This window comes from Macrosteles quadrilineatus, unplaced genomic scaffold (assembly GCF_028750875.1).
Source record: "Macrosteles quadrilineatus isolate MER2022 unplaced genomic scaffold, UCM_ALF_1.0 Scaffold_7__1_contigs__length_78375512, whole genome shotgun sequence".
NCBI lineage: Eukaryota > Metazoa > Arthropoda > Insecta > Hemiptera > Cicadellidae > Macrosteles > Macrosteles quadrilineatus.
Window position 1 is genome coordinate 1,876,234 of NW_026542600.1, and position 15,368 is coordinate 1,891,601.

Genomic DNA, 15,368 nt, shown 5'->3' on the forward strand with positions numbered 1-15,368 from the left:
TTACCCCCTGGGCAAAGCTGACGTCACTATGACGTAGTAACCTGAGTGCTCTAAAGTTGGTTTGCGGGCGGAATATTACCCCGCGGATTTGGAAGTCGAATGAAAACAGACAGAGCATGATAAATTGGATTAGTAATAAAAACCGAAATTTTACCACCCGGAATTTTACCAACCGGAATTTCATTCCTGGCCGGATATATAAATTATTAAGAATGATTAATTTTCTTATTTCTATTTATTTTTCATTGTCAATATTTTAATATTAAGTAGCCTATCTTTATTTATTTATCTTGTAATCTCAACTAAGTAAACAGAATTCGTTGTTTAATTCTGGTCATATAAACCGACAGTTGGCTTCAATGATCGAATCCCGATACTCGAATTCCAAAATTAAAATTAAAAACCTGTTCGATTATAAATAAATTAAGATAGGCTACTTAACAATTAAATGTTTACTATTAAATTAAAACTGAATGAAGAGAATTAACCGATCCCACTAATTTATATATTTGACCAGGGGGTAAAATTCTGGGGTTAAAAATCCGGGCCGTACATTTTGAGCTTATCTCATGGAGGGGGTAAAAGTCCGGGGAGTAAAATTCCAGCCAGTACACTCCAGGTTTTTATAATTTGATGTGTACTGATAAAATTCACAACCGTGAAAATATACGTTTAATTCCGCGGTTAATCCGTCGAACTGATGTCGCGAAACTCAAAAGTTCGCGGCCGGAATTTTACCCCCTGGTTTGTGACGTCACGTTTGCCCAGCGGGTAAAATTCCAGGGGGGATAAAAATCCGCTACCCCCCTTGCCTGACTCCCGACCAACGTCAGACTCAATATTTGAGAGCAACCCTATCTCTTTCCGCGGGTTCTGTTGTGTTGGTAGGAAAAAGACAAATTCCCGAAGGATACGCGAGTGACACACCGTATATTACCACAATGGGCTTCAGGCAGTGTAGCATTATAGCACAACCATCGCCAAAACACACCCCAAACACATCACTCCTGTCTTATTAAATGTTTTAAACTTTTAAAAGTAATTGTTAGAATACAAATTGGACGAATGGTAACCCACTCACTCTTTGGCAGTTTCTTGTAGCTGACAATGGACTTGGGTCCCTTCACCCAGTTGCAGAGGTTGGCCTACATTTATAGAGGTATGAAACCACAGTACCACAGTACCACAGTACCACTGTACCACTGTATTACAGACCCGCTATCTCCGCGCCATTCTCAATCCTTAATGAGACCCCTCGCTCAGTCGCTCAGTCGACCGTCACGATTCTAATTTTACCAGTTTAGAATGTTATTATAACTAACTGTACTGAAAGTTGAATTTGGCTCATTTCACAAACAATGAGTACCTATTTGCGTTACTCTGAAGAGAGGCTTTAAGGTAAATATTATTTTTTGAATTTTTTATTATTTATCCCAGTTATAAAGCTTTTATTTCTGGACAGAATTATATATAACACTTTGCTACTAAACAGATTTTACTCGTGTTAAAAATCTTAAACAAATGCATACCTACGAGAACTTTTAATTTTATCAATTCGTTTTCTTTTAAAATAAGGTTTATGTTTTGAAATATTTGTATACCTATTTGATAAATGTGTAAGTTACCTTGGTGATGGGAACAGCAATAGCTTCGAAAGAAAGAAATTAAACTTGAAGAAGCTATGGAGGAAACCCCTTCGTATGGTGCTGGAATGTTTTAGGAGGCAAAACAACGTATATTTTCTATAACCCTAGGCCTAAGTTATACGCTGTTTTCCGCAAATAGTTATTTTTTAATGTTAATGTACCTTTTCTCAGGAACTGATAGTGTTAGAGAGTTCAAATGTTTACACAACATGTAACAAATAGTTTTACACACAATGAGCTTTTTAGGGGCTAATTCCACCTTACTTGATTAAAAAAAATAATAATTATAAAAACCACAAGAAATTATAAAATGTTTAATACCTCAAAAATATTTATCCAAGCTATTTATTAGTTTAAAAGCCTGAAAAAAACTCAGGCCAAGTATTAAAGGTATACAAAGAATAGACAACAAATTCAGAGTGATAAGCCATATCGTTTTTCCAAAAACTTACCTTTCGTTAGCATTACAGAAATAGGAATTCCGCCTCCCCTTAAAAAAGTTGTTACTCACATAGGTTTTATGCGCTAAACTTGAATTATTTCTAGAATTTTCTGGCTGGAAATTACACAGCAGCATGTGAAGAATTTTGGCACATCACAAATCTATTGCCATTTCAAGCAATACATTTTGTAAACATTGCTGACTGGTTATTCGCTATTTCCACGACATGAATTGAGTTTTATAATCAATCACTTCGTTTAAATAACCATAACAATTGCTGCAACATTAGTCGGTCATGCCTCGGATTCAATGTTGAAGAACGTTTTGCTTTCGAATAATATGAAAAATATTCCTGAAACAAAACACTAAGTGTTACATTTAAACAGTAACGATTCTAAACGTCCACATCATTTCACCAACTAGTTCTGAGCCTGTGAACCGTTTACTGCCTCCACTCTGTTCTGAGAACTTGAGCTTCCTTTGACCAAGAACGCGGTGGGACAGGATGGGATAACAGTACAAAGATCGACCTCTGTCTGTCCGTTACAGCAAGTTGGTGTGTTATGTGACCGTGTCGTGCCATCTCGGACAAGTGCTATCTCGGCCAAGTGCTATCTCGGCCAAATTCTCGGAACGAAGGGTGGTGAGTTAATCCCCTACCACCGACTAGTGCTATCTTGTCCAAAAACTGTTCATTGATAGTCTTATATATTATCAAGTCAGTCCAATAATATAACGTACAACAATAATGTAAATTAACGCTGTTGGCAAATAGGACTAAACAATAAAAACTACACAAGGTGTAAAACTGAAACAACCATAAAATTCAGCATGAGATCTATTCTCTAGAATGTTTTGACTCATTCTCAGCGATCTAACAGCCAAATTCCACATTACTAAAAAGGTTTGATTTTAAAACACAAACCAAGTCTGGAAATGCAAAATGCGGCATTTGGGCCTTGTAAATTTATTTACATATTTTAAACAATTACATAATATTTACAAAATGATATTATAACTATGTGAAATATAGCTGCCGCATATGCATATGTCATCATGCTTTCCGTGTCTTGTTTAATCCATTTTGATAAAGTAAGGAACATTCCTCAAAAACTTGTTAATGTCCCCAGAAACCTCAAACTGCTCTGTAGCTCTTTCCTATGCGCGTGTCCATCAAAAATATACTTCTTCTTTCTCTTTACTCCTTCTAAATTCAAGCCCAAACGAGATATAAAACAAACAAATTGGTTCAGCACTTAAAAAGTAATAAGAGATTTTTAAACCCATATTTTTTCCGAAAAAAAAGCTCAAAAGACTTCAAAGAGTATATACAAATATTTTTCGCTTACACAGCGGTTAATCTCTTCTAAGACTAAATAAACTCAAAAAGTATATGTGATAATTTTTTAAATGATTTTTTTTAAATCACTAGTTTTAGTAAGAAACAAAATTCAAAATAATACTTGAAAATTCTAAGAGCAAATTTGTAGATACTACAACATCTAGCATTTGTGAGATACTGTGTAACCGTTGTGAGATAAAGGAAGTTGGACAAACACAAAGAAATGAAAAATTAAATCCAAAGAACACATCTCGCTTGAGTAGGGTATTAAAAGTGAGTGCAATTTAAAATTTTGTTTTCAATTAAATCATAAATGCTAGTCACATTATTTTTAACCACAAATCAGCACCTCTCCTAAACCGATCCAGGATGATCATAACAATTAGTTCAAGAAACGTTCAGGAAACATCCAAATCAGGCTATTATGTTGTATAAAAGAGACTCTTCAACACTGATAACTCGGAAATCGTAGATCGTTCACTCAAAATTGTTTTATTCCTCTTTCTCAGACGAACAAAATGAGCCTTCGCATAATGCTCAAAGTCTTATGGTTCAATTTATACAAATTGTAGTAGGACGCGGAATTTCTAGGAACAGCCTAGAAACATTCAAAATTGAAAACATGTCGTCTTTAAAAATGGCCAAGATAGCACCAATTTTAGTGTGTTTAATCAACTGTAAATATGCACTGGCCGAGATAGCACTCATTTCTTAGGAAATTCGGCTTTGGCCGAGATAGCACTTGGCCGAGATGGCACTACATCGGACCGACTGTCACCTCGAGCTCTCAATATGACGAATATTGTACTTTACCATTTGCATATCATGGCTGGTCGATTGTTCGTGAGGGATCCTTCTTTCAACAATATAAAGATACATTTATTTAGAAAATCTGTTTGACAATAACTAGTCAGTATTTTTGTGTCAAACATAACAAAGAGGGAGACGTAGTTCCCCGGCCCGGCAATACTTGTATAGTCAAAGGTTCACACAGTCTTAAAGTTGACTGAACTCGTATTTGGCAGCCCAATACAGACGGTACAGTTATTAATTATAACAGCCAGTGGTGGTTCTAGGACCTTGTCAAGGGGGGGGGCTACCGGGGGGCTTGGGGGGGGGGTCCGGGGGTAATACATTTAATACCTTTACAGGCTGCAGTGGTGATTTGTTTGATCCCTTTGCATTTACACAATATATATATATCCATTTTTGTATTCTAGATAACACTTTGAGCTTATGGTGGGTTTCAAACCATTCATAAGGGCCATGGCATTTTCATACAAAAACAATGCTGACACCCGGGATTTCCAGGATCCCCCTCCTGCCCTCTAACCACTCGGCCATCAAATTATCATACAACTAGAATTTACTTTATCTCCATAAGAATAAAATGACAATTATAAATGTGCAGTTTATTTTTTTATATTTTACATAACCTTTGATTGTCAACACCGTTTCAATACCTATACAAAATTATTATTTCTAAGCTCTACATGATGTCTGTTATAAACATTGGACGATTTCCTGTTTTAAGGGTAAACAATTGATAAAAAAAAAACTATTTTTGAGCAGTTCTCATGACCTTATTTTACTGGTTTTTGAATTCATTCAATATTCAAGTGTATCCAGCCCTACACGTTCATTCCAAATTTCATAAAAATCAGACACAAATTAACTGCTGAAGTTATTGTATTCACGGACACACACATACATAAATATACCCTAACAAACAGTGTTTTAGTTTCTGTGTACATCAAAATGAAAAAGTGAATCAGTCCCGGGTCTAGGCTTTACCTTCCCACCTATGGTAATGGCTTCTTTCATTAGGGAAATTCACTGATTCACTATAAGGAAAACTCACACTAAAAGAAATTGATACATTTTCATCTTTAAATATTATTTATTATTATTTATTATTATTTTTTTTACTTTTTCTTACATTTAACTGCTTGTAGCATTTCTCCTTGGATTGATATGGATTCAAGAGGTGTTTCTGATGTCTTGTCCACAGATGGCTAGTGATCAGCTTTGTAGTGGCAGCTATCAGAGCAGATGGTTGTGCCAGGATTCACCGTGAGCTTCGCTATCCCTGTCGCTGTCAAGAGCTTCAGGAAGGAGATCTTGGTCTAGACTGTGACAGAGTTGTGTTCCCAGGAGATTTCCCTGCTCTGCCATACCGAGCTCCTGTGGTCGCCTTCTCTCAGAGATGGGTTGGTCATCAGAACCTTCCGACTCAAGCATTTGCTCAAGCTGGTCAGTCTTAAATTAGTATGATACAAATACGATCAATATACAATACTCGTTAGCTGTTTTAAACTATCTCATGTTAAACAAAGTTATTTCATAGTTGAAGTCTCAAGTTTGATATGACGTTCTTCCTGATTTAGCATTGAGTTAGCTAGGATAATTTAAACATTTTTGAAGATTTTTGATGAATATTTAGGCGGGTTACACACCGGTGTCGCGGATATTATGTCACCGATATTTCTGATGTCACGGACATGATGTCTGTGACATGTAATAAAATGCAACCATGGGAGAAGGGACACGTGCTGGCGACATGAGAGGGAATCAGTTCAGTTTTTCATCAGTTTCAATGATGTCATCCTCTGAAGAAGATGGTGTGTTGTTGCTGCTGATGCTACGGAGACGAAGACAACGACGAATAGTAAATGTGAGAAGAGAGTTCTGGACCCATCCTTATTGGAAGGATAATCAGTTGTCCAGTCAATTCACATTGACTCTAGTATAATATAACCACTCGAGTAAACCCACCACTCAACTCACAAAACAAAACAGAAGTACCAAGACCAAGTGACAGTGCCGAAACTACTAGAAACGTGTTATGCGCATGCGCGGGCCCAAGAGACACGAGACATGTCTGTCCAAACACCGACCGGTTGGTTCGCTCGAGACACGAGTCGCAAACAACGTGTCCGCGACACTGGTGTGTAAAGCTCCATAAGATAACATAGGTTGGTTTTCGAGGGGCATGTCGTGGATACGATCAATATCAGCGACATCATATCCGCGACACCGGTGTGTAACCCGCCTTAGATGAACAGGACACATACTAAGAGCAAGAGGAGAAAAAGAATCAAACCTAAATAAACTAAAGACCCAGAAGAAGATGTTAACCAGGCGATGCAGCCAAGTACAGCAGATAGAGGTACTTGGTTACAAAAGTCCCTTGTAGTAAGAACGTACGTAAGCGGGTTCTCTGTATTGAGTGGTCATAAAATCTAGGATTTCAAATTTAATCACAATACATATTTGTTCTTGATCGGTACCAACAAACTGTTTTACTGAGAGACTAAAGTAAATGTTAAGTTAGTAGTCGTTTGTGAAGTCATTCAATAGATTGATGGATTTCCAAGGACTTATTTAGTATCTTATTTGACTACAGAATCACCGATCGTTTTATTTGACACATTATCATTATACATACACAGGTTAAATGTGTCTGTCCATGAACAGGCTTCGAGGTAAAAAGAGGATATCCTTAAAATTTTGGTTAAACCTTATATAGTGTGAACAATATTTATCCTCATGAGAATGCATGTTATAGGCTTCTTCGTAGGGTTTGTATGCATATTTTCCACCCACATAGTTATCTTTGTTTGTAATTATAATCATGCTGCTCCCTAGGATGGCCGCTAAGAGTGCTGGATTTCTCTGGGAACTCGCTCCGTCGCCTTACAGACAGATTGTTGCCTAGTCTGCAAGAGTTGCATCTGGCAGACAACCTGTTGGGAGACAGTCTGAACCCCATCTTCAGCAGCAGTGAGCTTCATGGGCTGGATCAGCTTAGAGTACTCAACTTGGCCGGAAACCAGATCAAAGGCATTGAGGAAGGCCTTTTGAAGGGATGTGACAATTTAATGGTGAGCTGTAAACGTATTAGGTACAGGAGCAGCTGAGTTTTGTGGAATTCTGTGACATCTTGTATTTTTTGTTTTAAGGATTTTTACGTATTACACAAGCTATTACAATACTCTGCTGTCCAAAAATTAAGGTCAGTGCGGTGAGACTTCTAGATGTTGACTGCCACTAAGACTTGTGGTCAACAAGTTTTTTTATGGACATGACGTTATATTTTATACCAAATTAATAAATTTAAAAACAATTTGTAATATTACATTAAGTTAAACATTTTCTTGTTATATACTTCAAATCAAGGGTTTTAAAAACGTTGAAAAATATTTAATGAACATGTAGGTAGCTTGTTCAAGAATGAGTATTAAAACGGTCTCCCAGATAAATTATGGGTATTATATGGATTTCTTCTTCCTATGTCCATTAAGTTGTAATTCACATTGACTATTTTTCAGGAGTTGTGGTTGGACCGTAACAGTCTCACAGCAATCCCAAGTTCATCTCTCAATGGACCAAAATCTTTAAGAGTACTTTCCCTAAGGAAAAATAGAATCAGTAAGTAAATTGATAAACTATTATTAAATGCTGTGAGTTATACTAAAGCATTATGTTGCACCCTCCTGACATTTTAAACCCAAACAGTACTCTAAAGATGTGCTTTTTATGAAAACTTCTTTAGACTAATCCTCAGTGACGCAAGGATGGGTCGCCTGAGCCAACAAAAAAATACTAACAAGTTGTAATTGGGTGAATAATAAAAGGGGAAATTTCATATTCTTTATATATAATATTTCAAACGTCTGACCTCCAAAGCGGAACATTTAGGCGAACCCATGGCTGACTAAGGGGACAGCAGGACAAACTTGCTGTAAAGCGGGACGTATGGCCACGTTAAGAATACTGAGATTCACAAACATGGTTTCATGTACATGATTTTAGACTAAATTATAAAACTCGATGATTTGTTTAGTTTAAAGGCAACATACAGGCAGTATATAGGCTACACAGCTATCTATCTGCCAACACTGCATACATTCCGTACTCGGAGCAAATTACAAATATTTTCAGAGACGAAATTATGAAAGTCATAAAACGGTGACAGTAGGTTAATTACTGTCACAGCGAAAATGTAGTTATTTGCTGCAATGTAAGAGTCGTTAAGTTGAGAGTGGCTCTTCATATTTCATATAGCCAGTGCTAGATTTGTAAACAATGAGGTGCCAGAACCGTAACCTAATTTAATTAGTACCTATTTATGCCAATATTTTTATCTTTCCAAAAGAGAGGTACAGGAACTCCTTTCCGCTGCGTTCCCCCGCAAGTCGAGCACTGCATATAGCACACAACATGGTCTTATTGGTATGTGTTAGTTCCATCTGACAGCTTCAAATTGTCGCTGGTTCATTTCACACTTTAAGCTCCTTTACTGTCACTAGCAACCACCTGTTTACGTTTTATTCTTTGTTTCTTTTGTTAGCCACGGGAACACTTTGATATGTGGTAGAACTTGTTTTGAGGAGAATATTTTGAAAAATAAGGAAGATATGACTTTTTCCCTAGACATTGCGTATCGCTTCAAATTGACTAGCACTTTTCAGTATGGCATTGACCATAAAGTAAACGTCATATCACATCTTGCAGTAAAGAGCCATCCAACTATGACATGGTAACCATGGCCGTATTTACAATGTATGAGAGGCCCCTACCAGCCCACTCTAGAGAGGCCTTGTATTCTGATTCTTCGGTAGCTGGGGTTTAGAAATACACGTGGTATTGCTTCAACTTGATGAACACAAACCTTTTTTTCTATGATTCGATCGAGGAATAGACCCAGCAGATTAGGTAATAAATAATTTAATCAATTATATTTTTGATAATATTAGGGGACCTTTTTACTTCAGGTCGAGTCAAAAATGTAAACCTTCAGGTCTTGGGCGAAAATCAGGTTGCTTTGAGAGTATTTTATTTAAATACCATTTATTTTACTATGATTGGGTTGAATGCAACAAATTCGAGAGCTCAAAACTAAGTTGAAAATTAACAACACTGTCCTCGGTCACAAGGAATTTCTAAACGTACCCTGGGGTTGCGGTGAAATTGTGGACGTCTGCTGCGATCTCGGAGGAATTTTGAAAGACTCTTACGTTCACAGCAACATAGTGAACATCTTTTGTAATCGTGATGGCACATTTTACATCTCCTAGAGTCACAACAAAATTGTGAACGTCTTCCACAGTTACAGGAACATCATCTTTGTCTCCCGTGGTCTCGACTGAATAGTGAATATGTTTCCGCAGCAAAATTGTGAACATCTTCCGTGTTTGCAAAGGGATAATCCTCATCTTCCTTGACCACAGCGAAATCATGGCACTCTTGTGGTTGTGGAAAAATTGTGATTTTTGATTGTGCAATCTTCACAGATGCATTTAGCAATTAGGAAGATAAAAGCTAGGCTCAAAATTTAAACATCTAACAGATTAGTTATTTGAGAAATTAATTATCCTAAATAAATAAATATCCGTTGAGGCCCCCCTAGAAAGAGCTCGGAATTTTGGTTAATTGGTTTTAATTCAATATTTTTACATACGACCGTGTTTTAAACTTACCTTATTTTCAATTCAATTTTTAGAACAGAAAAGATTCCCTTTAACGCATTGTTCACTTACTTTACAGTACTAGTGTGGTAAATTAATGGGCCAATAGGTTTCATGGATTGAGAGAAAAGAAGTACAATCGTAATTGATTTAACTTAAAATTGCAACGACTAATTTAATTGTTGATCTGCCAATTTCCGCCAGAAACTCGCACATTTTTTCCTTAATCCAAGGTGAACTGAATGATTTGTTCATCAACAGTTAAGTAGGGCGATTGAAAGACATTTTTATAATGTCAGATAATTCTAGTGAAACAGACAACATAGAAGTAAGTGCTCAAAGGGTTTGTAATAATATTTTACCACCTTAATCAAGTTAGGAGTTTGTTCCTTCCCTAAAAAAAATAACAGATAGGGTATGGGTAATGCAGTTCTGCAAACAATATAAAAGCGTGGTACTGTAGGACGTAGGTAAAGTAGTATAAGCAATTCACGTAATTGGCTTTTACGACACTTGCCATAGCGAGCTGCTTAAATTTCTCTTTGTGTCGTGAAGTTTACGTGATTATTGCGTAAACTGTATATTCTCTTCTGTATTGTTATATAATTAGTGTTTTTAATGTGTAATTAGAGAAAGAATGTTTTGATTTGCATAGCCCAAAACTCGATATAATCTATTATTTCTGTAATTGTACTCCAGTCCCGAGGAAGAGTAGTCAGGATAAATACAGAATTTGTTAAGAGAGGGCACAAGTCTAGCTAATCCAACTATTTGTTCTCTAAGCAGGCCCACGGTGTGCATGTGATGCACTTTGGGCCTAAGTGAGCCCCTGTCCACCTACCTTGTGTGAGAATTTTTCTCTTCCTTGAGCCCCCAATGGAGGTAAAACCTCTATTTTATTAAAGCAGCCCTGTCTCTAGGATGATCAAACAGTTATTGCATATTCTTCGCTCATGACAAAATAGATGAAAACTATGTTACACTATAGAATCCTTTCAATCTCACATAACAAAAGAGGTTATTTCGCTTTAAAAAGTCTGCTACCAGCAAACTAATGTTTAAAAGTTACAGTTATGTAAACTCTCAGTTTCTATCATTGTGTAATTGGATATCAAAGGCAGGCAGTGGTGAAGACCTGATTCTATATTTCTGCCTCAGGTGCCATACCAGACAGTGCATTCATCTCCCAACAGAGTCTAGAGCGACTGGACCTTAGCAGCAACCGGCTGAGTGTCATTGAGGGAGGCTCGTTCCGAGGGCTGGACCACTTGCTCAAACTCAATCTTGGCCACAATAGACTCAAAAGACTTAACAGTGATGTGTTTTTGGGTAAGATCACACTATTTTCTCTGTCTATTTTTCACATAATTGTTATATCCATGTGTTAAAAAACTGCCATTTATAAAACAAAATCATCCTGTATGAATGTTGAAAATAACCGTGTATTGCCATTGCTGGATTCAGCATAATGTTTTGAAAAGTCAAACGTGCTATCAACGATGAAACAGCTGATGACTGTTGAATTGCATTAAAAAAAACTTGAAGATATGAGCTTTGAAATCAGCCATGGTTGACTTTTCTATGATCCTTGGTAAGACGCATATTAGGCTGTAAATTTTATCTTCAATATCTGTAGTAAATTCTTAAGTTGGTCAGGACACATATGAATAGACATTGTCCTGACCAACTTAAGTATTTACTACAGATATTGAAGTATATTATATTATGTAATGTATATCTTCAGGCTTAAGATTGAAAAATACATTTTTTTTATCTTTTTGGCATGTGAAGGATACATAAAAATGATATACAGAGTTCAAACCAGTAATATTATAAGTACCTTAGTTCAATGAGTTATAACACTTCCACTTCAGAGTAATCAGAATTATTTAGTTCCTAGGGTCCATTGAATGTTAGTTTCATTTTTAGAACTTTCTTCATTTATGTCAAGGCTGAACTTGTCTCTACATAATATTGAAATGAATTACTTTGAAACAAGGATAATTATTGTAATAAATATTCTAAGAAAAGTGTTGTGGGTTTCAGGAGCAGAAAATGTTGATTCATTAGATTTGTCAGATAACTTCCTAACAGAACTTCCGACCGTTGCTGTGAAAGCTTTTGTTGGACTTAGACATCTTAATTTATCTTCCAATTTGATCGAGGTAAGTCTAATTTTCCCTTATACTCCTTCTGATGCCGCTTATTTTTTAACAAAGTTCTTTCTTCAGATAGCTTGCTACGGTACTCTATCAATTGATTGTATAAAAACCCCCTACTCTTCTCAGAAAAAAATCATTCATCACATCAGATAAAATAGCAAAGAATGGATGACGTTAAGCTGCTAGAAAGATTGAGGAAGAAACTTTTGTGAACGAGAATAAAATAATGCTGGATGTCCATCAGACTTACCTACACTGAAACATTTTCTGACTTGAACAACTGTATAGCTCTGTTTTGATGCCAATACTAATCAGTTATAGGGTTATCAAGAATCAAACATTTTTTTAAGACAACTATTTCTCTAGGAATTTCTTGCCTTTCAAGAATCAAGAATCAAGAGGTTATCAGATATTTCAACTATTTACATCAGCTCCTCCAAACAGAATAAGAAGAATACAGTATTTATTTCACAGGCCTTGGGCTTGTGTGTTGGACTACAACACAACAATGTGCGACTTTGATAAATTATTATTGACAGAACTGAGACACAAACCCATGACAACGCTACCGTAATAATTCTAAACATTCAATAACTCAACCAACTGAACCAACAAATTAGCAATAGGTAGCAAATCACTCACAAAACAATGATCAATGTCTGATTGATCAGTCAGGTTAAAGGTGTAGCTATAGTTTTAAAATATAGATATAATTATGTTAAATAACATCAATAAAATTTGGTCAACATTTAATACAACTACTTCCCAGAAATTTTAAATAACACAAAAGAATGGAAATTACCTTTTAAATTTTATTTAAGTCATTGTTTTCTTGCAGAAGCTAGACGATACGAACCTTGCAACAGTGGCAGGGCTAGAATCTCTAGATCTGAGTAGAAACAACATTGCCAACATTGCTCCAGGAACCTTCCTTGGGCTTAGAAAGCTGAGAAACCTGGACCTCAGTGTCAACACTCTCAGAACTGTAAGAACTGTTTAAGCTTTTGTCCCAAATAGTTAGTGAGTTGAAATGTTTCCGTCACTATGAGCTGGGTCCACATAGAGACGTTTCTTTGTAAATGTGTGAGGTTAAACCATAAAGATCAAACAGTGGAATCTGTGTTACGATCTTTATAATACAAAGTGTGAAGGGTAAGAGTGAATTCAAACTATTTGTCAATGCAAATTGTCACGTAGAATAGATCAAGAACAGTAGCACTTCTAAGAGGATGGAAAAAAGTAATATTTACATAATTATTTTGTGCTCTAACGAGGCTACAAGCTAGTACACAGTTTGATTTTCAAACATACAACATCTTTATGATGTTTTTGTCGAAAAAAAAAACAGAAATAAAACAAGTAATTAGGCTATCCTTAAAATATATCCTTCCTGAACTCTAGTGGAAAATTAGCAAACTATTTTGTGTGGTACAGTGTGTTGATTAGTGCTGCCATCAAGTGGAAGACTTTTGAAACTACTTTATCCGGGGATCCACTTTCTCTTTCTCTTTTCCAATCATGACTTGAAGCAAGCAACATGTCCAGAGTTCTTCACTATTGTATATAATTTAAATGTAAAGTAAATTCAAGTAGTGTTTTCTCTTTTTATGTTATTAAGGGTCCTTAAATGCAAAGTGTGAAAGTGTGTAAGATCTCTGAAGGTTTTCTCTTCAGAGTGAACTGTGAACAATAACTATTCCTTTTTTAATTCAGACAAATCTAAAGACTATGTGGCCACTTCCCATCTCTTTCTTTTCCTAAAGCCTCAAACATAAAAATAATTGGCAAAATAATGATACTAAGCTATATAATATGTAATAAATTCAAAATAGTATATTAAAATAAGAATAATGATGTAAATTTGACTAATGTTAAAAGTAGAGTAAAATATATGTGTATTGACCACATATCGATTTTCATGGCAAACCCTCAAGTCACTGAACTCCTAATACGAATACAGTCCACTCATGTCATGTCAATTTTATTTTTTGGGCATTGGTCCAAACAACAAGCCTTATATTTATGACATCCACATAGAAGACTGTTAATCTGACCCTTGACTTGTAAGTTATTTCTCGATGACTTACATCAGATAATCATTATAAGTTGTATTATGAGCTTTAATTAATTGGTCCGTTCCACAGAAGAAACATTGGAATCTACCATTTTATTCTGTATTTGATTCAGTTTTCATTGTATTTACTCCAAACGTTGTTTTATGTTAAAAAGGAATTGACTTAATTTTAGAATTCAAATTTTTTTTTATTGCTTTTGGAATAGCCTACAATTATTTAGTTTAGAGCTTAACTTGATTTAATTTGTGTGCTGAGAATTAAAAAGTGCAGTGACTTAGAACAATTTTTAGAATACCCATAGACTGCTGATATTGTTAACTCTTCCCCCCCTGATCACGGATTTGTAGTCTATTCGGGAGAATAATTCCTTGTACTAACAATGTATTGTAATGCTTGTTTTTATTTAATGGAATACACTTGACTTGACAGGTAGAAGATGATGCTTTTGAAGGTTTGGACAACCTGGAGACTTTGTCTTTGCAAGATAACAACATTCTACTTGTGCCTGCAAGTGCTCTTGGACGACTTCCAAGGCTTACAGAACTCAAGCTGGACTTTAACAGAGTTGCAGCTCTCTCCATAGACATACTGAGAGCTGTGGCTGACCGAGTCACCCATCTTGGACTCAGTCGAAATGTTGTTCGAGAACTTCCCAATGATGCCTTCCAGGTAAGTTTTGTCTTGGATCTTAAGTTTCTAAGAGAACTTGACAATTGTCAACTAGTAAGTGAAAGAAGTAAGTGAAAGGAGAGCAGTTAGTTTCTACAATCATTAAGGTGGCGAAATTGGGATCAATTAAGCAAATTTTTTACTTTAATTTAACATTCTTTTACAGACAATTTGGTCCCATATCAGTTGGGCATGGCAGTTGAATGAAGTAGCAATGATATATGTCTTCTATACACAAATAATACACTATGTCATAAGCTATTTTACCAAATGTAAACAAATAAATCACTATCCACTTTACTGAAAGTTGTCTTCAGTTGTTGGATGCAGGGTTGATATAGAAAAAAATTAATAGGTTGCACACTTCATTTTAGCAAATCACAGGCTTCAATATACATATTAAGTGTTGCAATTGAACGTTAAAAAAATAATGATCGTAAGGAAATCATAAAATTACATTTACAAGGGTGGTTAGAAAAAAATAATTGAAGAGAAGTCCTGACAAACAGAAAAACACAACATAGTACAGCAGCAGGCTGTTCAGGGACCTACAAATGTTTTA

At 35.8% G+C, this 15,368-nt stretch overlaps 1 protein-coding gene across 1 annotated transcript in view; it reads left to right on the plus strand.

The window, feature by feature from the left end:
* The window catches only part of LOC128997937 (protein artichoke-like), a 39,478-nt gene that overhangs the window by 19,169 nt on the left and 4,941 nt on the right, over positions 1–15,368 (plus strand). Inside the window, exons 2-8 of the mRNA XM_054423783.1 lie at positions 5,442–5,683; positions 7,079–7,314; positions 7,762–7,861; positions 11,059–11,229; positions 11,947–12,065; positions 12,901–13,047; positions 14,567–14,806. Coding sequence (XP_054279758.1) covers positions 5,442–5,683; positions 7,079–7,314; positions 7,762–7,861; positions 11,059–11,229; positions 11,947–12,065; positions 12,901–13,047; positions 14,567–14,806 — 1,255 coding nt within the window. The remainder of the gene's footprint in view (positions 1–5,441; positions 5,684–7,078; positions 7,315–7,761; positions 7,862–11,058; positions 11,230–11,946; positions 12,066–12,900; positions 13,048–14,566; positions 14,807–15,368) is intronic.